The sequence below is a fragment of the Pyrus communis genome, chromosome 10 (assembly GCF_041283825.1).
Source record: "Pyrus communis isolate YQ-2024b chromosome 10, ASM4128382v1, whole genome shotgun sequence".
Taxonomy (NCBI): domain Eukaryota; kingdom Viridiplantae; phylum Streptophyta; class Magnoliopsida; order Rosales; family Rosaceae; genus Pyrus; species Pyrus communis.
In genome coordinates, this window is record NC_142574.1 from 9,427,087 (window position 1) to 9,451,783 (window position 24,697).

The 24,697-nt window shown below is 40.3% G+C and overlaps 1 protein-coding gene across 1 annotated transcript; it reads right to left on the reverse strand.

The window, feature by feature from the left end:
* Positions 1-724: 724 nt before the first annotated feature.
* LOC148693492 (uncharacterized) lies at positions 725-19,303 on the reverse strand. Its single transcript, XM_088678029.1, is given in 7 exon segments — positions 725-866; positions 1,026-1,247; positions 11,253-11,817; positions 12,322-13,891; positions 14,861-15,025; positions 15,836-16,428; positions 19,246-19,303. Coding segments are annotated over 7 exon segments (3,315 nt in total).
* Between the last annotated feature and the right edge of the window lie 5,394 nt (positions 19,304-24,697).

A 24,697-nucleotide genomic window follows, 5' to 3' on the forward strand; every position in this document is an offset into this window, starting at 1 on the left:
ATCTCCGCCATTTCTCATGTTTTGAGAATGACCATAGTTTTTATCCATGCTTTTTGAGTAAAAGGGATCACGGTTAAAAGCAATTTATAATAGGAAATTTAAATGCCACCTTTATTGAATTTGAAATGCTAGTTTTAAACTGCAAGTTCAATACAACAAACATAAATGATTCAGTCGGACCGGTACACTTCATTCCTCATTTCCACAATGAAGTCCTAGACATCTAAGTGGGTTGTGTTCAACTGCCTTGATAAGTCGCACACTGGATCAGGTATAACCATTAGTTTAGCCTGGTCAAGAAAATTGGTGTTAACACCCTTCTTTTTTATGTAGGCTTGATATAGATCGACCAGATGTTTTGGGGTACAACGAGTACATGCCCAGTGCCCATTGCCACCACACCTATGGCAGGCTCCTTTAGAGTTTATGGGAGCATTGTTCATATGAGCTTTACCTTCGTGACGATTTACATTTTTGAAGCTCGGGCCTGAATTATGCCTTGGAACCTAGTTGTGAAACTGGACACCATGATTTTTGCCTTTCCCATTCCACTGTCCTCGCCTGTGGCCACGTCCTTGTTTATGGTTATTGCCACCAGAGGGTATGGCGTTCACTTTGAGAGAAGCAACATTCACTTCTGGGAATGGTACAGATCTAGTGGGTTGGGACTAATGATTTTTTTTCAGAAGCTCATTGTTTTGTTTAGCTACCAAGAGCACAAGTATCAGCTGGTTGTATTCAGTGAAACCTCACTCTCTATACTGCTACTGTAGGAGCACGTTAGAGGCATGAAAGGTACTGAAAGTTTTTCCAGCATATCTTCCTCAGTGATGGTTTCCCCATAGAGTTTCATCTGGGAGCTAATTCTGAACATCACATAATTGTACTCAGCCACTGATTTGAAATTCTGGATCCTTAGGTGAGTCCACTCATAATGAGCTTTTGGAAGAATCACCATTTTATGGTGATTGTATCTGTTTCTCAATGCCTTTCAGAGAGTTAACGGATCTTCAACCATTAGGTACTTGCTCTTTAGTCCTTCATCAAAGTGGCGATGGATAAAGATCATGGCCTTCGCCCGATCTTGAGAAGATGCACTATTCTCCTCCTTGATTGTTTCTCCATGATTTCCTGCCTCCAAATGGATCTTAGTATCAATTACCCAGGTAAGGTAGCTCTTCCCAGTAATGTCCAGGGCAACAAAATCAAGTTTCGCCAAGTTCGTCATTTTCTTTTCTGAAAGAAAACTGAGATGTGTAAGAACTTGTAATAATTGTATTATGGAGGTATGTAGTGTTAGAACTTTTGGTTCTTACAAATTTTTCATTTTGATCTTCAGGCCAAAATGATAAGCACTTGAAATTCTGCTCGAGATTTACATGATGAAGGACGAGGGCGATTCTACCACACCATTCTTGTAATATCGCACATCGCCCAAGGGAGTAGATCATGTAAGCCTTATATGTATATTCTCATCTCTACCTAGCACAAGGTTTTTTGGGAGCTCATTGGCTTCGGGTTGCATGGGAACTCTGAAGTTAAGCGAGTAGTGCGCGAGAGCATTCCTATGATGGATGACCTACTGGAAAGTTCTCGTGTGAGTTCCCGGAAAAAGAAAACCGTGAGGGCGTGGTCGGGGCTCAAAGTGGACAATATCATGCTACGATGGAGTTGAGCCCGGGATGTGGTGGGGGCCCGGGTCAGGATTTGACAATTCTCATAAAATAGGATAGACGATTATTTTGCACTAATCAAGTAGCAGGAAAATTTAAATACGCATAGCAGGGTGGGTGATTATATCTCACCACCTAAAATTTGCAGTAAAATTAGATCTGCAGTCTAAGATAAGTGATGATACCGTATCATCTTAGATTGCAATAAGAATAAATTTGCAGTTCAAGATGGGCGATTGTATCACACCATCTTGGATTGTAGTAAAATTAACATAAATAAACACTGGGTTAGTAGTCAGGAGCTACACCAAAGAAGAAATCAAAGATATAAGTAGCTGTTAGGTTGAGAACTGAAGCAGGCATGGTGTAAACAGTTCTTTGCAAGGGTATATCCAGCAGGTGAGGCAGAGGAAGAAGAAAAACAGTAAAATCCTTAGAGGAAACATTTTTTTTCTTTCAGCGAAGAGAAATGAGAAATGGTTAGAGAGTCGTGCTGGTAACGTGTTATAAATAGGAAAAAGTTAGAGAGATAACCTTTACTAGTGACAGGAGCGAAGCAGGTGTAAAATATCACACTGTAACTATAACACAAAGGGATGACAAATAAAAAGGGAGAGACGGATAGATACTGATGTTATTGATCTTTTCTTCTTCTCAGTCTATTTTGATAGCACACGGAGCGCTCTATTTATAAAGCAACTTCTAACAAGCGTATTAATTACACCTTCAAATTTACAGCACACACACCTTTTGAAAATACAATCCTCATTCGTTTCCCTAGTCAATATTACTGTGTGGGCATTCATTAACCCACACATTAGTTTAATATATATATATATATACTAGACAACGACCAATGCCAACTCCTGGACTATATATATTTGGACTATATATATATTTCTCTCATTAGTTTAATATTTTTCAAGGCTAGTGATCCGCGTACGTCATGCTTTTTTTCCTTTTTTACACAAAAGTCTTGTTTATAATATAAGAAATGCTAGGTAGACTAAATTCGTAAACTAAATTTGCAAACTAAATAATGTGTCATCAATAGAAAATGAATACGTTTATCAATGTTTAAGTGTAACATCCCACATCGCCCAAGGGAGTGGATCCTATAAGCCTTATATGTATATTCCCATCTCTACCTAGTACGAGGCCTTTTGAGAGTTCACTGGCTTCGGGTTCCATTGGAACTCCGAAGTTAAGCGAGTTTACGCAAGAGCAATCCCAGGATGGTTGACCCACTGGGAAGTTCTCGTGTGAGTTCCCAGAAACAAAACTGTGAAGGCGTGGTTAAGGCCCAAAGCAGACAATATCGTGAGTTGAGCCTGGGATGTGGTAGGGACCCAGGCCGGGATGTGACAATTTGGTATCAGCAAGACACCTCCACCCACCTTTACACCAAACCCAATTCTTTACCCAAATTTCTTGAAATTCATACATATTGTGGGATCATGATTTTACAAATGGAGCAAGTCTGATTCGAATACAATTATTGTTAGAAAAAGTAGAGTCTAATTGCTATATTAAATCACATAAAAAATCAAGAAATAAGATCATTAGCAAATTACTTTATAAATCCTAACATATGTTTTGAAGGACTTGACATAGGAAACAACTACTCTTGGATGAATTTATTTCCATGCATGGATATAAAGTGTGTGACGGCCATAGATTGTAGATAGTCAACCTAATGGTACCAATTTTAAAGGTTTGACTAGAGGGTAAGTTGTATCATCAAGGGTTGTAATTTGTGTAGTCATAGTGGAAACCCAACCTAGTTGACTGGAAGTCCTAAGATCTAGGTTCAAAAGGGATAACCAAATTATGATAACTCGAAGTAGCACTACAGAGATATATTCTCCTTCTACACATGTCTCGTGACGATAACAGTGCTACCTACCATTGAGATTATGTTAAGCTTTATACTTTCAATGCTTCTTATAGCTTGAAAGACTTAGGAGTCCGAGTGGGGTATTGCAAGATACTCTTAATGGCAAGTCACCTATCTTGAGTGTGGAATGGGGCCGTTCCTATGAGAAACTAGGAATTGTTCATAGCCGAAATGAACACAATTGAGCAACCACGAGATGTCTAGAAGGTATTCTGTGATTATTATTGTCTTGGTATACACAAACGGCTGAACAGTTCAAGACATCACATTAACTGATTAGCCAAGTAAATCTGATAGTAATTCAGTATATGGAAGGTTCAAAGCCAAAAACTACATATCCCAATGTGGTACTTCTATTTGTATTGTCATTTACATAGTGTTGAGTCAATTTCCATTCATTTAGGTATGGAAATTTAGGCTCCAAAACCTCATCCTCATCCTCTTTAGAACGGAAATGATCTTGTTTTTCATCTAGCTATCTGATGACCTAGGAATACTTGAAGGCTTGGTCTATCCTCATTAAAATAATGCAATACCTTTTGGGAGTAGTTCGGCTAATAGACAAGAATTCCATCGGAACAAATGCTCAATCTCCAGGCTGAGATAGTATCGAGTTTTCCCAAGATCTTTCATCTCAAATTCATCTTCAGGTGCACAATAGTTTTCTCAAACTTTTCAAAAGTCCCAATGAGATTCATTTCGTTGACATAAATAGTAACGATTGCAAATATGGAATGTGACTTCTTAATAAACACGCATGGGCATAGTTCATTGTTCACATATCCTTACCTTATCAAATACTCACTTAGACGGTTATACCACATCCGCCTGAACTGCTTGAATATTAAGAGTGAACCTCAATCAAATCGAAAGGGTGTTTTGTGTTTTAGAACTATTTAATCCAGTCAGTGTAAGTCCTTCAGGAACTACCAAATTGATAAGGTAGCAAAATGTAATAAAGTTCATTACGGGAGAGTGAGTCTCCTCATAATCAATCCTAGGCGTTGAGCGAAGCCTTGCGCTACAAGGCATGCCTTATATCCCATTATTTCACTATTCTCATTATGCTTCCTTACGAAATCCCACTTGTAGCAAACAAACTTCATATGTGGTGGTGTAGGAGTTACAGGCCTTAATACTTTTTGTTTTGCAAGTGAATCAAGTTTGACCTGGATTGCTTAATTCTAGTTTGACTAATTTGTTCAACGTCAACATTCTTCAACCAAACATGGTTCAATGTCGTTAGTCAACTTGATCTCAGTAGCTGCTGCATATGGTACATCATTGATTATCATCTTATTCTTATTCCAGACATCATTTAAGCTATCATAGTTGATGCGAGATTTACTTGACACTCAAATTAAACCCTCGTTTGACAATTGTAGTAGAATGGATAAGTGAGGGATCGTTCTAGACCGGGGATTAGGAGGGCTTGCTAAAACCTTCTAAATTGACTTAAAAACATAAAAACTAAATTAAAATACTCTTAACAAGACTACTATGACTCAGAATGGCTTTGAAAAACTCAAATTGTCTAAAACAATCAAATTGACTCAAATAGAAGCTAGAACTTGATTTAGACGAATTTGCAAGTGTTTATGACTCCAAAAGCTTAAAGATACAAAAATAAAACAAATACGAATGATTAAGACTCAACGAAATATGGGGGAAATGTGTTTGGACGATATTAAATTAAAAAGACAGAATATAATTAAAGGCAAAATGTAAATATGAATGTGATGAAAATATGGATGATGGAATAGCCAAGGGGTTCTTCTCCACACATGTTACACTTGCATACAAAATTGATTCTCAGTTGGTCTTTCGATAAGTTGTGAAACTCAATGCTCCAAGTTAATTAGATCCGCTTAGATTAACTTTCAGATTTCCCTAAATTCGTTGGATTGAATGGAATACGCATTACAACCAAATTATTCTTAATCAAAATCCCTAACTATGGAATACGCATGATAGAGACATTCAACAAAGATCATTAAGTTCAACGGAAATCATAAACATCGACGAGGCATTCGTTACTATGGAATACGCATGAAACTTATGCCAAGAATTCGTTTAACGCGATTGTTTATAAGCAACCTCCACTACTTGTGAATATAAATTCATAACGATTAGGTGAAATTCACTTATATTCTAGCGTCATATTTATGCATGAAAATTAAGCTTGCAATCTCAATGAACATACATAAATAAGTTATCAATCAAACAGTTAAACGAATTGAATCCACAACTTATGAAATTCCAACCAAACGTAATCAATTCAAATTGCAAATATAAACATAGTTTCGAATCACCCCTTAGCTAAAGGGGGTTTAGTTCCTCATAACTTTGAAATCAAAGAAACACCTAAACATTCCAACAACTCAAACTGAATTGTATGAACGTTTAGGCACTCTTCTCTTCCATTACAAAACAAAGAAAATTGAATTTAAACATTGAAATCAAAGAAACACCTAAACATTCCAACAACTCAAACTTGAATTGTATGAACGTTTAGGCACTCTTCTCTTCTTCGTTGTTGTAGCACAAGGTCTAAGGTGAGTTTTTGGGGGATGAGGAGTGGTTGGAGTGGTTGGAATGAAGAGAAAATATGCAGAAAATGAAGGGATATGCATGGCAAGAATGGAGGTATTTGTGGTGTGTTGTGTATGAAAATGAGATGTGAATTGAATGGGGAGTGAATGAATGACAAATGAATGAAGTGTGTGTGGTTTATATAGGGAGAGAGTGGGTGAGAATGTGGCTGCAAAGCATTTGAAAAATAGCTAGGAAAGTGGGTGGAAAGCTGGAATTGCACAAGGGGAATGCTGGAAATGCAATGGATCCCACGGCATTGAAGGTTTTGGTGCATGTGTTTGGTGAAATTGTTTGTTGGAAAAAGCTTTGTGAATTAGGTGGATTGTAGGTGGGTTATGATGATGAAAGCATGTGGAATTTCAAGGAGGAAAGGTGCAGAAAATGGAAGGGAAGGGCACGGCAACAATGGAAGTGTTTGGTGATGTATGCAATGATGAAGAGTGAATAAAAAATGCATGTAGGGTTAGCTAGGTTGGCTTTGTTTGAGTGCATGTGTTTGGTGGGAACAAAGGGGGAAGCACGGCATGTGTGTGAATGTGATGGCTAAGGTGAATTATATGTGGAATAAAGATGGAGAAGGTGGTGTAATGATGCATGGTTGTAGTTTAAGGTGTTGAATATGGATTTGCATGGCCTTTGAAGTGATTGTGGGTTGGAAGGAAATGCATGGCCTTGGGGTTGGTTTAAGAGAGAATGGGCTAGGCCCTTTGTTTTATGTCCAAAGTGAAAATAAGGCCTTCAAATTCGTCCAAACTTTGGCTCTATGGATAAGCTATCCAATCCATGCCCAAAAATGCTCCAAATAGCCTCAAAATGCACTTTCTTGCTCCCTAAGCCCTTAGAACCTGAAAACACACAAAAGAAGCATAAAGAACTAAACTAACTAAAGAAACATAACGTAAATGTACGAGAACAAGCCATTTAAGTCGCATGAATATGCTCCTATCAAATACCCCCACACTTATCTTTTGCTAGTCCTCGAGCAAAACAAAACAACAAAAGAACACGTAACTAGACAAAACGAACAAAACACAACCTACACCTTCCAACAATTGTCTAATGGATTTCCAATGCACATGACAAGTTAAAAATCATTAGTCCCATAGATTTTTGTCATCTTCACACTTAAGTACATTCTTACTCATAGTCACCACATATTATTTCACAAATAAGCATTTAAAACCATGTTTTGAATGTAGTAACATGCCTTAGAGAATTTGCTCAAATCCTTACAAGATATGCACTCGTTTTTCACACAGATTTTCTGACTACACACCCTAAACTAGTTATATGTGAGAAGATTGATGTAAACATAAAAACGAACACTCACATATATGTATTTCAAAGGAAGTAATTTCTGGAGTTAATAAGCATGTTTAGATATGATCTCATGAATGGAATGCTACTACTTAGATGCGAGAACCAGTGACACCATAAGCTTATACCAAGTTCAAACTCCACAAATTGAAACACATAACACTCAAGATTGAAGTCACGGGTTATAATGGGGCTTGGGGTGTTTGGATAACAAAGAAGGAGTATGGAGAACAAAGGTTCTTAAAGCAATAGTGAGCAAAGTATTGAATTAGGTACTTAGAATTCCCTTTAGAACGCAGAAGTCAACTTTGAACACCCAAGGGGAAGTCACAAAACTTAGGGCCATATTCAACTTTTTTGGGCCCTTTCTTCAACAATCACACTTGTGAGTCCATTCTCACTTATTTTCACTCTTTTTCTTTCTTTTCTTCTTCTTTTTCTCACATTTTTTTTTCCCGTGCCTCCTTTAAGACTTAGGCACATACATACACACAAAAAAAAAAAAAAAAAAAAAAAAAAAAAAAAAAAATCCCTTCCCCCACACTTATTTTCTGCAACATATTAATCAAAAGGAATTCATTATCCGTCATGCTTACTATGCTTCAAGAACAAGGGTACGGATGGTCCTAATCTAGGCTAGGTGAGGATGATATGGGTTAACAAAGAACATGGGCTAAACAAGGCTCAACGGGGTTAAAACTTACAACATATACGAAATATGGGAAGTAAGGCTATTTGGCTATGGTGGCAACTACACAACTTCATCTTGATATATGTTATGCAATTCAATGTCATGCTTTGAATGAAACGGATATAAGTTCTAGCATTTAGTTCTATCATGATACAATTGCATTCTAAGTAGCAACCAAGCAAGGAATAATGAGATCATGCAACAACTTTAGAAAACAAAGAATCACAGAAAATAACTCTCCAAAGAAGGTAATGGCTCGAGTCTCACAGGGATGTAGCGTTATTATGAGTTCCTTCCTTCAAGCATGTTACAAAAACGAATTTTTCTTTTATGATTGCATGTGAAGTCATACATTATAACCATAACTAAACATATACCAAGAGTAAATCAAACTTTCATCCATGTTTATAACTTTTTTTAACAGTCATGCAATTACAAACCAAATCCTCATCATAACGTTGGAAGGTTCCCTAAGACACAAAAACAACTCAAAACACTCTTTTTAGGCTTTTCAAAAAAATGTTTTTCAAATTTTTATGTGATTTTCGGAGTTATAAAACAAAACACGCTAAAACAGTTTAAAAACATCTTAAAAACATTTAAAACAGCAAGGAACAACACTTGAAGTTATGGGTGATAAAATTCAACGAATTTGCATCAACATACTTAGTTACCCCCCCACACTTAAATCAAACATTGTCCTCAATGTTTTAAGCATAGATTCACACAAAGCATACGTAAATACACAAAAAACACTTAACATACTAAACATGGCAGAATGTAATTAACAAAGAGAAGAGTTTAGAGACGCAAATCTGGTTATAGAGTGTAAATTCCATATTCTCCTTGGTAATTGCATTGAGGCTTTTGATCTTTGTGATTCCACAGGCTTACTCTTGAACTGGTTTCTGCCCATCGTTGATTTTCCTTTGTGCTACTTCTTGAACTGGGCAGCAGGATGGTTCTTTTGGTCTCCCCCGAAGGTCTGAGCTTATCCCTTTTATCTGTTTCTTTGTTCAATCTTTCCAATTCGTATTGAAAAGGGTTGGAGGATAACTCAGCCTATGTTTGTCTCCACATGCTTCAATGTATCATTTTCACTTGCCTTACTCGCTCCCCTTTGCAGAAGTGGTCCCTTCTCCGGAAGTGTATTAACCGTTGAAGATGACTACTCGAGAGCAACGCTAGGTAAGCAATCAGGAATAGATCCCAGGCAGTTGGCTCCAGATCGGAAGACTGACTCCAAGTGCCGGCTGATTGCTTCTTTTACTTTGCCATGCGAGTAAGAACAAGGACAAAGAAAAAGACAGGGAAAGAGCATGATATGAGATACTTTTGCTTTTGACCTTGATGATATGAGATACCTTTGCTTTTGAAGAAGCGGTGAATGAATCAGCACATGTATTTGTTGTGCTGTTTCCTCCTGGGTCATATGTACTCCAGGCATCTGGTATCATCTTTGGGGAAGAAGAAAGAATTGAGTATTTCGAAAGGCTTTGCTGGGAGTGCGCCCTCAGAGGTGAGGGAGAGTTGGGCATTCTCTTCAGGTTTGCCTTGCCATAAAAGACGAAGGTCGACATATATAGAGAAAATATCAAGTGGTGGTACTGTGTTTTTACCCTTGTCGACAAATGTCTCTTCGATATCTGAACGACGCCTCTTCGATTTCTGAGCAGGCGCCCCTTCGATTTCTGAACGACGCCCCTTTGCTTTCTGAACGACACGTAGTAGTGCGGATGCGGCTCCTTTTGACAAAGCTGCACGCGTTTTCTGAAAAGCAGAGAAAGCGTCGCCGAACTTTGCGCTTGTCGGCTAAAGAGGTGTAGTTGCGATGATGGCCTCCACGTGTTTCTGAAAAGCCGAGAAAGCGTCGCCTAAATTACGCCGGAAAATCTGGCTCTTTGAATCGGGGGACGCGTCGCCTTGGCTTTTTATAGAGCTATCAATCACCCCAACACACACACTCTGAAGAATTCCCATTCTTGAAAATCGACTCCGGCCCTTTGAAATTTAACTCCATCCCATCTCTTTGAACACTTTTGAAAAAAAATGGCAAACTCATCGAACCTTAGCTTGGAATTGAGCCTTAGCAGTGATACGGGCGCACCGCGTCAAGGTAACGTATGGCGCCCTTCTTTCTTTTCTTCTAACGGTCCTCTCACAGGTGAAGACTCCGTGATGCAGGACGCCACAACAGCTACAATAGTAGCTAGGAACCTCCTCACTTCGAAAGATAGTAGGCTGCTGTCAGGACGGTCCGATGAGTTGGCCGTTCAAGAGTCCCTCGCACTTAGTGTTCAGTGTGCGAGTTCTGTGTCCAACATGGGCCAACGCCTGCTTGCCTGCTCCCGTCAGGTGGAATCATTGATGGCAGAGGTGGAAAGTCTCAAGCAAGAGATCCAGCAGCTGAAGTATGAGAATAGAAGTTTGCACGTGCTTGCAAACAACTATTCGACGGGCATGAAGAGGAAGCTTGATGAGCTGCAAGAGTCTGAAGGTCGGATTCACTGTGACCGTCAAAGGTTTTCATCTTTCCTCCAGAGGCACCTTTTTCCTGGCTCATCCAGCGCTTGGCCAAGTATTGAGGCCTGGAATGCTCTATCTTCGATGCCTCCCGCTCCGATGCCTTCTGCTCCGACGCCTTCCGTTCCTACGCCTTCCGCTCCGATGCCTTCTGTTCCTACGCCTTCCGCTTCAAGAGTAAAGCCACGTAGTGGGGCCTCAAGCAAACAACCTTTGTGAAGCACCATCTTTCTTTGTTTAGCAGTGCCTATCAATAAATCAAACATTTTCTCAATGTTACAATCATAGACTCACACAATTAATAAACAAACAAACAATAACAACTAAACAACCTAACAAGGCAGAAACGAAATAGCAACAAAGAGAAGAGTTTTTTTTTTTTTTTTTTTAGGAATCTGGATTTGGAGTGCTTTCTAAGTCTTCCTTTGTTGAATGCATGGGTTGCCTCCCAAGTAGCGCTTTCTTTTACGTCTTGCAGCCGGACGGTACCTCCGTTTAAGCTTGACTAGGTTCCACGGCATGGAGGGGTACCTCCTCCACGACATGCTCCTCAAACATCTCGTAATAGGGCCTCAATCGATGCCCATTCACTTTGAATTCTTGCTGCGTCCTTGAACTTTTGATTTGCACTGCACCATGAGGGAAAACATTAGTAACAACAAACGGGCCAATCCATTTAGAACGCAACTTACCAGGAAACAAACGTAGGCGAGAGTTGAAAAGTAACACTTTCTACCCAACTGTGAAGGTCTTGGTTCAAATCATTTTATCATGGAATGCTTTGGTCTTGGCTTTGTACATCCGGGCATTCTCATAGGCTTCATTCCGAATCTCCTCAAGTTCATTCAATTGGAGCTTCCTATGAACTCCCGCTGCATCTATGTCCATGTTGAAAGTCTTCACAGCCCAATGTGCCTTGTGCTCTAACTCTACGGGCAAATGACATGGCTTACCATAGACGAGCCGAAAAGGTGACATCCCAATGGGTGTTTTGTATGCCGTAAGATATGCCCACAGTGCATCATCTAAACGTAAGCTCCAATCCCTCCTTGTTGGTCCAACGGTCTTCTCCAAAATTTGTTTGATTTCTCGGTTAGACACCTCGGCTTGGCCATTTGTTTGAGGATGGTAAGGTGTGGAGACCTTATGGTTGACATGGTACTTTCTTAGCAACGCCTCAATGGTCCGATTGCAAAAGTGAGACCCTCCATCACTTATGATTACTCTCGGCATTCCAAACCTAGCAAAAATGTTAGTTTTCACGAAATCTGCAACCACCTTAGAATCGTTAGTACGGGTGGCTTTTGCTTCCACCCATTTAGAAACATAATCAACGGCTAGCAAGATATAAGTGAAACCATAAGATGGAGGGAAAGGGCCCATGAAATCAATGCCCCAAACATCAAAAATTTCAACATTAAAGACAGGGGTTTGCGGCATTTGGTCCTTGGTTCCTATGTTACCCATTCGTTGGCAACGATCACAAGACATACAAAAGGTTCTAGCATCCCTAAATATAGTCGGCCAATAAAAACCACACTCTAGAACCTTGAGGGCAGTGCGTTGTGTGCCAAAATGACCACCACATGCATATGTGTGACAAAAGCTTAGAATTGAGTGAAATTCAGAATCATGCACACATCTACGTACAATTTGATCTGAGCAATACTTCCACAAATAAGGGTCATCCCAAACATAGAAACGTGCATCATTTTTAAGCTTATCACGTTGGTGCTTGTTTAGTTCATTTGGAATTTGTTTAGCCACCAAGTAATTCACTAAATCTGCATACCATGGTTCACTTACCTCAATGGATAGCAGCTGCTCATCGGGAAAAGTTTCAGGGATAGGTACGGCATGTTCATGCTCCTCGTGGATCATTCGGCTTAAATGGTCAGCCACTACATTCTCGCTTCCTTTCTTATCCCGGATTTCAATATCAAATTCTTGAAGAAGAAGAATCCAACGGATAAGCCTCGGCTTTGCTTCCTTTTTCGTGATCAAGTACCTCAAAGCTGCATGATCAGAATAAACGATTACTTTAGTACCAATTAAATATGAACGGAATTTATCTAAAGCAAAAACCACAGCTAGAAGTTCTTTTTCCGTCGTGGAGTAGTTCAATTGGGCATCATTGAGAGTCCGAGAGGCATAGTATATGACATGCGGCCGCTTGTCTCTTCTTTGTCCTAGAACAGCTCCTAATGCATAGTCGGATGCATCGCACATGAGCTCGAACGGAAGGCTCCAATCTGGAGGTACAATAATGGGGGCCGAGACTAGCTTCTCCTTGAGTTGGTTAAATGTCGAATTACACTCTTCATCAAACTTGAATGGCACATCTTTTTGAAGCAATCGGCAAAGAGGGTTGGACATCTTGGAGAAGTCCTTGATAAAACGCCTATAGAACCCTGCATGGCCAAGAAACGAACGTACCTCTCTAACCGAAGTAGGAGAGGGTAAGTGACGTACAAGGTCTATTTTCGATTTATCTACTTCAATTCCTTTTTCTGAAACAATATGTCCTAAAACTATACCTTGTTTCACCATAAAGTGACATTTCTCCCAATTCAAGACAAGGTTAGTTTCAACACATCGTTTCAAAATTAAGGTTAGATTATCCAAGCAATTATCAAATGAACTCCCAAACACACTGAAATCATCCATGAAAACCTCAAGGATCTTTTCAACAAAATCGGAAAATATACTTACCATACACCTTTGGAAAGTGGCCGGTGCGTTGCATAAGCCAAATGGCATGCGACGATAAGCAAATGTTCCAAAGGGACATGTGAATGTGGTCTTCTCTTGATCATCCGGGGCTATCACAATTTGGTTATATCCAGAGTATCCATCAAGAAAACAGTAAAAGGCATGACCGGCTAACCTTTCGAGCATCTGGTCGATGAATGGCAAAGGAAAGTGATCTTTCCTAGTCATGGCATTTAGCTTCCGGTAATCGATACATACTCGCCATCCAGTCTGAATGCGTGTAGGTACGAGCTCATTCTCATCATTCTTGATAACAGTTACTCCGGACTTCTTGGGAACGACTTGAACTGGAGAGACCCAACGGCTATCGGAGATAGGGTAGATCACTCCGCAATCCAAAAGCTTGATTATTTCCTTCTTCACCACTTCCATCATCGGAGGGTTGAGACGGCGTTGAGCCTCTCGGGATGGCTTAGTCGCCTCCTCAAGAAGTATACGGTGCATGCATGTGGTAGGGCTTATTCCTTTAATGTCGGCCAAAGTCCACCCTATGGCCGTTTTGTGTTCTCGCAGCACCCTCACAAGCTTCTCCTCCTCCATTGCCGTGAGACTTGATGAAATGATGACGGGCAATGTTTCGCCTTCTCCCAAAAACACATACTTCAAATGGTCCGGCAACGGCTTAAGTTCAAGCGATGGTGCCTGAACAACAGAAGGTAGCATCTTAGTGGAAACTGAATTTGAAAGTGAGAGTGGAACCTTACCATATTGTTGTGGTAATGACTCAAGGGCTGCCACAACCTCAATTATTTCTTCACTAGAACCCATTGCAAAGAATTCCTCCTCCTTGTCGTGGCCTTGCATTGGCCCAAATCTTTCATTTTTGCGCTCTATGGCCTTAGTGATGGTTGTTTCCAGGGCGTCCTCGTTCAATTCTTCAAGGTATACCTGCGCCAAAGAATCGATAACATCAATGGAAAAACAAGAATGGTCATCAACGGGATATCTCATAGTTTCAGAAATATTAAAATCAATCACTTCCCCATCGAATTCCATTGTCAAGGTGCCTTTGTATACATCAATCTTCGTTCGGGCCGTCTTCATGAATGGCCTACCAAGGAGAATCGGCAAAGATGTAGAATGGGCTGAATCCTCCATGTCTAGGACGTAGAAATCAGCCGGAAAAATTAAATGGTTCACCTGCACAAGCACATCTTCCAAAACTCCTTTTGGATACGCGTTAGAACGATCGGCCAATTGTATAATTACACCATCTTGTTTTAATTCACCCAAATTCATAGATACATAAATAGAATAAGGCATGACATTTATGGATGCACCTAAATCAAGCATGGCATGTTCAAAACGATTATGTCCAATCACACAAGGAATCGTGAAACTACCGGGGTCTTTGCACTTGGTAGGCAGTTTACGTTGCAAAACAGCGGACACATTCTCGCTTACCTTCACTACCTCTTTGTTTGCCCTTCTTCTCTTTGTATTGCATAGGTCCTTGAGGAATTTAGCATACTTTGGAACCTGTTTGATTGCATCGAGAAGCGGTATGTTCACTTGCACCTTCCGGAACGTTTCAAGAATGTCCTTCTCGCTTTCTTCCTTTTTTTCTTGCATGAACCTGCGAGGAAAAGGTACATTGGGCAGATTAGGACGTGAAGTACATGAATTTGAACTTAAATTACCTGATTTGGCCGAGTTAGGGTGATCTGCCTCAGGTTGTGTCGTCTCTTCATCTACTTTCTGGGCAGATTTGGGATTGTTTGGCTCGGTCCCAACTTCTTTTCCACCCCTTAGGGTGATGGCCTTGGCGGATTCGAATCCTCCCTTTGGATTGACTGTGGTTGAGCTAGGAAGCTTTCCTTGCTCTCTAATCTGTCCAAGGAACTCAGAAATCTGCCCTATTTGTTTCTTCATATCCGTCATCTCCTTCTCGTTATTTGCTATCCGGTTGTTTTGATTTTGCAACCCCTGCGAAATAGAGGTTAGTAATTGCATAGCTTGATCACTTTCCAAGGACGTACCTGAATGAGATGATGCCGAAGGTTGTTGGGGTTGTTGGGGTGCATACGGCTTGGAATAAAAACCAGGGGGGTTTGGCCTAAATCCTCCTTGTTGGGCAGCTTGTTGTGGCTCCCTCCATTTGAAGTTTGGATGGTCCCTCCATCCAGCATTGTAAGTGTTCGAGTATGGGTTGTTTTGATTTTGTCTTTGGAAACCAATTGCATTGGCAGATTTCCACCCACCATTCTCGATTAGTTGAGGGCACTTGTCGGATGGATGCCCTTGAATTGAGCACACGCCACAAACTTGGTGTTCTTGTGCTTTTGGACCAATCACAACCTGAGAAACAAGAGAAGTAAGATTAGCAAGTTGTGATTGAATTTCAGAAATATCACTCACCTCATTTACACTTTGTTGTCGTGGGGCTTCCCTTTGACCCACTCCTTCATATTGTTGAGCGTTGAGCGCTCGGTTGGCTATGAGAATCTTGGCATCCCTTGGTGTTTTGTCCACCAATGCTCCTCCCGCTGATGCATCAAGCATTTGACGTTCGATAGGAAGGAGGCCCTCATAGAAATATTGAAGGAGAAGTTCCTCCTTCATTTGATGTTGAGGACATGAAGCTACAAGGCCCTTGAAGCGCTCATAATAAGCCGGGAATGTCTCACCATGATTTTGTTGAATACCACTAATTTTCTTCCGTAGGAGAATCACTCTCGAAGTAGGGAAGAATTTCTCCAAGAAAGCACGCTTCATACTCTCCCACGAAGTCACAGTTCCCGGGGCTAGTTCGTAGAGCCAATCTTTGGCCTTGTCCATAAGTGAAAATGGAAAGGCCTTCATCTTCAATATACTCCCGTCCACATTGACGGGGGTCATGCTCGAACAAACCACCTCGAACTCCTTCAAGTGTTTGTTGGGGTCTTCCATAGACAAGCCATGGAACTTCGAAATATGGTGTAACAAACTGGATTTGAGTTCAAATTCCTCAGTCTTCCCCTCTGCAGCCGTGGGGTATTGGATACAAAGAGGCAATGCATTATCCAAACCCGAGGCCGAAAGCTCCTTGATGGTTCTATTATCTGCTGCCATGGCTTGTTCTTCTTCAAAAATCTGATCCGTGGGCTTTTCTTCTACACCTACTTCGTCTTCTTCAAGCCCAGGTTGTGGTGGAGGTTATGGTGGCTCTTGTTGACTCCTCGTTCTCCTCAAAGTGCGTTCAAAATCACCGTCAAAGTCAGAGATGTTCTCTATAATAGGCCGAGAGCTACGAGTCATACACAGTACCTAAAAAAAAAAAACAAGGAAACAAACAAACTAAGAATCTGAAATAAGAATGCACGAAAAACAAAAAAAAAATATAAAAATAAAGACAAAGGATTAGCAAAGTTGCTAATCCCCGGCAACGGCGCCAAAATTTGATGCGAGATTTACTTGACACTCAAATTAAACCCTCGTTTGACAATTGTAGTAGAATGGATAAGTGAGGGATCGTTCTAGACCGGGGATTAGGAGGGCTTGCTAAAACCTTCTAAATTGACTTAAAAACATAAAAACTAAATTAAAATACTCTTAACAAGACTACTATGACTCAGAATGGCTTTGAAAAACTCAAATTGTCTAAAACAATCAAATTGACTCAAATAGAAGCTAGAACTTGATTTAGACGAATTTGCAAGTGTTTATGACTCCAAAAGCTTAAAGATACAAAAATAAAACAAATACGAATGATTAAGACTCAACGAAATATGGGGGAAATGTGTTTGGACGATATTAAATTAAAAAGACAGAATATAATTAAAGGCAAAATGTAAATATGAATGTGATGAAAATATGGATGATGGAATAGCCAAGGGGTTCTTCTCCACACATGTTACACTTGCATACAAAATTGATTCTCAGTTGGTCTTTCGATAAGTTGTGAAACTCAATGCTCCAAGTTAATTAGATCCGCTTAGATTAACTTTCAGATTTCCCTAAATTCGTTGGATTGAATGGAATACGCATTACAACCAAATTATTCTTAATCAAAATCCCTAACTATGGAATACGCATGATAGAGACATTCAACAAAGATCATTAAGTTCAACGGAAATCATAAACATCGACGAGGCATTCGTTACTATGGAATACGCATGAAACTTATGCCAAGAATTCGTTTAACGCGATTGTTTATAAGCAACCTCCACTACTTGTGAATATAAATTCATAACGATTAGGTGAAATTCACTTATATTCTAGCGTCATATTTATGCATGAAAATTAAGCTTGCAATCTCAATGAACATACATAAATAAGTTATCAATCAAACAGTTAAACGAATTGAATCCACAACTTATGAAATTCCAACCAAACGTAATCAATTCAAATTGCAAATATAAACATAGTTTCGAATCACCCCCTAGCTAAAGGGGGTTTAGTTCCTCATAACTTTGAAATCAAAGAAACACCTAAACATTCCAACAACTCAAACTGAATTGTATGAACGTTTAGGCACTCTTCTCTTCCATTACAAAACAAAGAAAATTGAATTTAAACATTGAAATCAAAGAAACACCTAAACATTCCAACAACTCAAACTTGAATTGTATGAACGTTTAGGCACTCTTCTCTTCTTCGTTGTTGTAGCACAAGGTCTAAGGTGAGTTTTTGGGGGATGAGGAGTGGTTGGAGTGGTTGGAATGAAGAGAAAATATGCAGAAAATGAAGGGATATGCACGGCAAGAATGGAGGTATTTGTGGTGTGTTGTGTATGAAAATGAGATGTGAATTGAATGGGGAGTGAATGAATGACAAATGAATGAAGTGTGTGTGGTTTATATAGGGAGAGAGTGGGTGAGAATGTGGCTGCAAAGCATTTGAAAAATAGCTAGGAAAGTGGGTGGAAAGCTGGAATTGCACAAGGGGAATGCTGGAAATGCAATGGATCCCACGGCATTGAAGGTTTTGGTGCATGTGTTTGGTGAAATTGTTTGTTGGAAAAAGCTTTGTGAATTAGGTGGATTGTAGGTGGGTTATGATGATGAAAGCATGTGGAATTTCAAGGAGGAAAGGTGCAGAAAATGGAAGGGAAGGGCACGGCAACAATGGAAGTGTTTGGTGATGTATGCAATGATGAAGAGTGAATAAAAAATGCATGTAGGGTTAGCTAGGTTGGCTTTGTTTGAGTGCATGTGTTTGGTGGGAACAAAGGGGGAAGCACGGCATGTGTGTGAATGTGATGGCTAAGGTGAATTATATGTGGAATAAAGATGGAGAAGGTGGTGTAATGATGCATGGTTGTAGTTTAAGGTGTTGAATATGGATTTGCATGGCCTTTGAAGTGATTGTGGGTTGGAAGGAAATGCATGGCCTTGGGGTTGGTTTAAGAGAGAATGGGCTAGGCCCTTTGCTTTATGTCCAAAGTGAAAATAAGGCCTTCAAATTCGTCCAAACTTTGGCTCTATGGATAAGCTATCCAATCCATGCCCAAAAATGCTCCAAATAGCCTCAAAATGCACTTTCTTGCTCCCTAAGCCCTTAGAACCTGAAAACACACAAAAGAAGCATAAAGAACTAAACTAACTAAAGAAACATAACGTAAATGTACGAGAACAAGCCATTTAAGTCGCATGAATATGCTCCTATCAATAGTGGACCGAAATCTCTCAATTTTTTGGAGGCGGATTTGTCTCTTCCGGGGAGCTTTTGTAATCTAGAATATCCTCATGCGTTGGATATTATGAGTAGGCGATGGTCCAGTTCATGCTAGTTTCACTAGCTTGTGTCGTGGTTCTCCTCTTTTTGGGATTGTGAATCATTTGAACCAATGAGTTTACCATACTTCTGGGTAGAAGTATATGATTGGCTAGCCACCAATGTTCTATGATCGGCCATATTACTAGCGTCCAATCCTTCTTGGATGAAGTTTTGACATACGTTAAGTACATCTATCTTTGTAGGCACGTTTGCAACTGGTATATTTGATCTCGTCACTCTCGCTAAAGCGATAAAAGCATCCGGCATACTTTGAGAATCGCTTTAGAGATCTAGGATCTGTTACATTACAGTTTCAGGCTGTGCAGTATGGAGAATTAAGTGAGACATAGTGGGAGTTGTCCACAATAATTCACGTCGTTCTTCAGGAACATTGACGTCTTTATCTCCCCCTAATGTTGGGAAGACTGTCTCGTAGAAGTGACGATCTACGAAATGAGCAGTAAAGAGATCACCTATGAAAGGTTCTATGTAACAAATGATTTAAGGATAATCATAACCAATATTGATTCTCATCCTTCTCTTAATCATAACCAACATAGATTCTCATCTTTCTCTGAGGACCCATTTTGGTACTTAAAGGTGGCACAATTGACACATAGACCGTACAACCAAAGATATGCTGATATGAGATGTCGATCTCAAACCAACATGTTTGCATGAAGTATTGCATGGCCTTAGACAGTGATTAGGATTTTCGTACATATGACCACCGATCAAGCGATCGTTTGAAGACGCTTAATGAAAGATTTAGCCAAGTTGTTTTGGGTATGAACATAGAGTACCGGATGTTCAACTTTAATCCCAACAGACATGCAATAGTCATTGAAAGTTTTTGATGTGAATTCTCCAGCATTATCCAGTCAAATCGACGTAATCCTATAATCAGGGGATCCCTTAGCTTAATAAACTGAGTTAACAATTTGGAGAATGCAACATTTTAGGTGTATGAAAGACAAATGTGTGACCAACATGTAGAAGCATCAACCAATTCATAAAGTATCTAAATGGTCTATAAGGTGCTTGAATCGGTCCACCCTCTGGAGCAAGTTTGGCATGCAAAGTCCTACTAGATTTCGCCTAATCTTCGGGCTAAATGATGCCTGTGAGTAGACGTGAAGATATAGCACATCACAACTCGGTCAAGGTGTTCTAAATTGTCATGCCAAAGCAAAATTTCATGTGCAAATCTGAGGGGGGGCCAGTCATATAATAGCATTCTATAGAACAAATGGTAGTAGTACCCAATCCATTCAGGAGTAGCTCTATCTGTAGACATGTAAATTTCGTTGCATACAAATGATACATCACAAAGGTCCATGTGGCATATAACTCATGACAAATGGACAAGCCGTCAATGACATGTACCACAAATCAAGCAAAAGAAGTGTAAAACATCCCTAAAATTCGGCAAAAAAGGGAAGAAATCCTTTAAAATTGGCAAGAGGTCCAAATTGCTCCCAAAATCGGAAAGAAAGCTAAATCATCTTCACAAAACAAGCAAGAATTGAAGAGTGCTCACAAAATAGGCAACAAGGCCTATAAATTTTGGCCAATATGAGGAAGGTCGCTGAAATTAAGACACAAAACATGCCTAAATTCTCCCATGGACGAATCAAGACACAAATCAAAGCCAAATCCATCCAAAGGCAAGCTTTGAGAAGTCTATAAATACAGGGTCCTAAGACAAGCCATAAGGTCAACAATTTTTATATTCAAAGTCGGAAATTCTACATTCAAAAGAACCTCTGCACAAATCTTTGAAGACTATTACGCTGCCAAAGCTCTCTTCAAAGAACTCACAACCAAAGTCGAAGCATTCCTTTGAAGAATCAACAAGCACTTGTGCCAATTCTTTCAAGACTTTGTTGCAAGCTCAAAACTTGTAATGACGTTCGATTCAAGATCAAGTCATCTAGAACCTTGAATTAACAGAATCCTACATCAATTCTACCTTTACCGCAACTTTGAGGTGAAGACCATCCAAGTGTTGTTTCAAGCTCAAAGCAATCATTCATCCAAGATTAAGTCATCGCGACCCTTGGATCAACAATCTACGCATCTACATCAAATTTAAAGACTAAATTAGAGGAAAATTGTAAACAAAGATTGTACCCTACAAATTCAAATCAATACGAATCTACTTTGTACATGTGTTCTTGTTTCATTTAATATAGAATTTTCGTGTTTACAAATTTGGCACGCCCGGTGGGACATCTCAACCTCTCATTTTTGTCTTCAAATTCGTAAGAAGTACAAATGGCATCAAGAAATGATCAAGTTGTTCCCGCTACCAACGCAAAGAACAGGAACATCCTTGCCACAAGTGGGGGCACTTTGGGCATCATAACCCAAAGCAAGGCAAAAGCTCTATCTGCCGTGCCTTCCACCTCTACATCAACTCTATTGAAAGAGCAAGAGCACCTGAGGCATGAGCCAGTGATCACCCTGGCCTCACTAAGAGTGCCAAGGGAAGAAAGCCGAAGGAGGTACTCCAAGTCGTTCACTTCCAATGCCAACTTAAGCAGTAGCTCGTATCCCGTAGCCATGCAATTCATGACTACTAGTGCGACTTCAATCGAATAGCAACTGGCACAAATGAGCGAAGCAATTGCAAGGCTGACAAGGACTATAGAAGAGAAGGATTTACAAATTGTCGCACTCGTCAACTGTTTGAAAGACACAGCAAGACGGGAAAGCTGACCCAAATGAGGAAACCGACGAGAAAGAGGAGCCTCTGGTGGATAAAGCTAAAGAGAAGTTAGAGGTAGACCGAGCTATGACACTCATGGGATCTCTCTCTATCCAACAACTGCAAGAAATGATCACAAACACAATTAAGGTACAGTATGAAGAAAGCTCGCATGACTCCGTGCCGTATTCAAAGATCTACTCTAAGAAGATTGACGCCTTGAGGATGCCAATGGGTTATCAGCAGCCCAAATTCATGCAATTCGACGGAAAGGGCAATCCTAAACAACATATTGCCCATTTCATTGAAACTTGCAACAATGCTGGGATGGAGGGAAACTACCTCATTAAGCAGTTCATGCGCTCACTAAAAGGTAATGTCATCGACTGGTACACTAACCTCGAGCTCGAGTTTATCAACAGTTGAGACTAGCTTGAAAGTGAATTCCTCAACCATTTGTACAACATTTGTCACATCGTAAGCATGTTAGAGTTAACAAGTACAAAGCAATGGAAGGATGAACATGTCGTTGAGTACATCAACAGATGACGTTCATTAAGTCTGGATTTCAAAGATTGGCTTTCTGAAACCTCCGCCACTGAGATGTGTGTTCAAGGCATGCACTCGAGGTTACATTACATCTTCTAAGGCATAAAACCAAGAACGTTTGAGGAGTTGGCAACTTGATCCCACGACATGGAGCTGAGTATCACCAATTTGGGGAAAAGCAGCCAATCACCGACTTCAAGAAGGGCAAGGTGTTTGCTCGAAAGGTGGACAAAACTAGTAAGAAGCATACCAAGGAAGTTTTTACCGTCAACACTACCCCCATCAAGACCTCCTCCGCACCCGCCAAGATATCCTCCAAGAACAAAATGAAGAAGATGAAGAGAAGTGAGCCTTCTAGTACCCAAGATAGGTACAAAAACACCTTAAGGGAGCTAGAGCAGAAGATGTTCCTTTTTCCTGACTCTAATGTGGCTGCAATGTTACACTATCCACTTGGTTACTAAACATGACCCAGTCAAGTACATTATGTCTAAGCTGGTTCTGATAGGATGACTAGCTAAATCGGCTTTACTTATCAACCAACATGAGATCATTTACGTCTCTACTAAAGTCGTAAAGGGACAAACCCTAGTGGACTTCCTTGCTGATCATCCAATCCTAACTGATTGGAAAATCTTGAACGACTTGCCTGACGATGAGGTGTTCTACATTGACATTTTCTCGACATGAACAATGTTCTTAGATGGATTCGCACGTGCAGACAGAGCAGGGGTAGAAGTAGTATTCATGTCACCATAAAGACAAGTAATACCCTATTCCTTTTGATTAAGTGAGTTGTGCTCCAACGACGTCGCTAAGTACCAAGCCCTGATCATTGGACTCCAAATGGCGATTGACATGGAAATCACAACGCTAGAAGTGTATGGCGACTTGAAGCACATAATCAATCAACTCTTGACTGAATATGAAGTGAGGAAAGATGATCTCATCCCATACTTTTGCCTAGCAACTCAACTACTACAAAAGTTTGACGCCGTGACAGTAAAACATGTGCCAAGAAAAGAAAATCAAATGGCGGACACTCTCGTTAACTTAGCCTTAAGTATAGCGCTAGGAAAAGACGAAGCTGCAGACGTGCTAGTTTGCCAAAGATGAGTAATCCCACTAGCCACTGAAATGCTACTAGATGACATAGACGTCATCTTAGTACTTCCAGTCGACACTGAAGAGTGGAGACAGCCGCCAATCGACTACTTGGAGCATGGAAAGCTTCCGGACGATCCTAAACACCGTTCTGAAATACGTCGACGAGCATCTTGCTTCCTCTACTACAAAGGAACACTTTACCGACGCTCTTTTGAATGAGTACTTCTAAGATGCCTGGGTGAGGAAGAAGCTAATCAAGCCATGGAAGAAGCACATTGAGGCATATGCGGAACACATCAGTCTGTATCAAAGTTACACTTCCAGCTTAAAAGAATGGGCTACTACTAGCTAAGCATGGTGAAGGATTTCTTGGAATACGCCAAAAGGTGCCAAGCCTGCCAATTCCACACCAACTTCATACATCAACCGCCTTAGCCATTACACCCTACGGTTGCTTTATAGCCATTTGATGCATGGGGATTAGACGTCGTGGGACCAATCACACCAAAATCATCTACTGGAGAAGCCTATATTCTAGTCGCAATGGACTACTTCTCCAAGTGGACTAAAGCTGTACCACTAAGGAAACTCAAGAAGGAAACTGTCGTCCATTTCATCAAAGAGAATATCATTCATCGATATGATGTGCCTCGCTACATCATCATCATCAACAAAAATCAGTTCTCCAACCGACTCATGGACGAGCTCTGTAAGAAATACAAATTCAAGTAGCACAAGTCTTCCATGTATTATGCTCCAGGCAACAGTCTTGATGAAGGTGATTGGCTGAACAACGAGAGACTGGCATGAAAGAATAAGCAAAGCACATTAGGCATATTCGACGACACATAAAACTCTTACCCATGCTATGCCTTATTCTCTCATAATGGCATGGAAGTTATTCTGCCACTCGAAACTCAATTCCCCTCACTAAGGATGGCTATACAAGAAGGCTTGACTGAAGAGGAAAATGCAAAGTTACGACTTCAGGAGTTGGAAGCATTGGACAAAATGAAGCTCGAAGCTCAACAACACTTGGAATGCTACCAAGCACAGCTATCCAAGGCATTCAACAAGAAGGTCTACACAAGGTCTTTCCAAACCGGAGATCTTGTCTTCCCATTATGAAGGCCTATCATCACAACTCACAAAAGAAAACGCAAGTT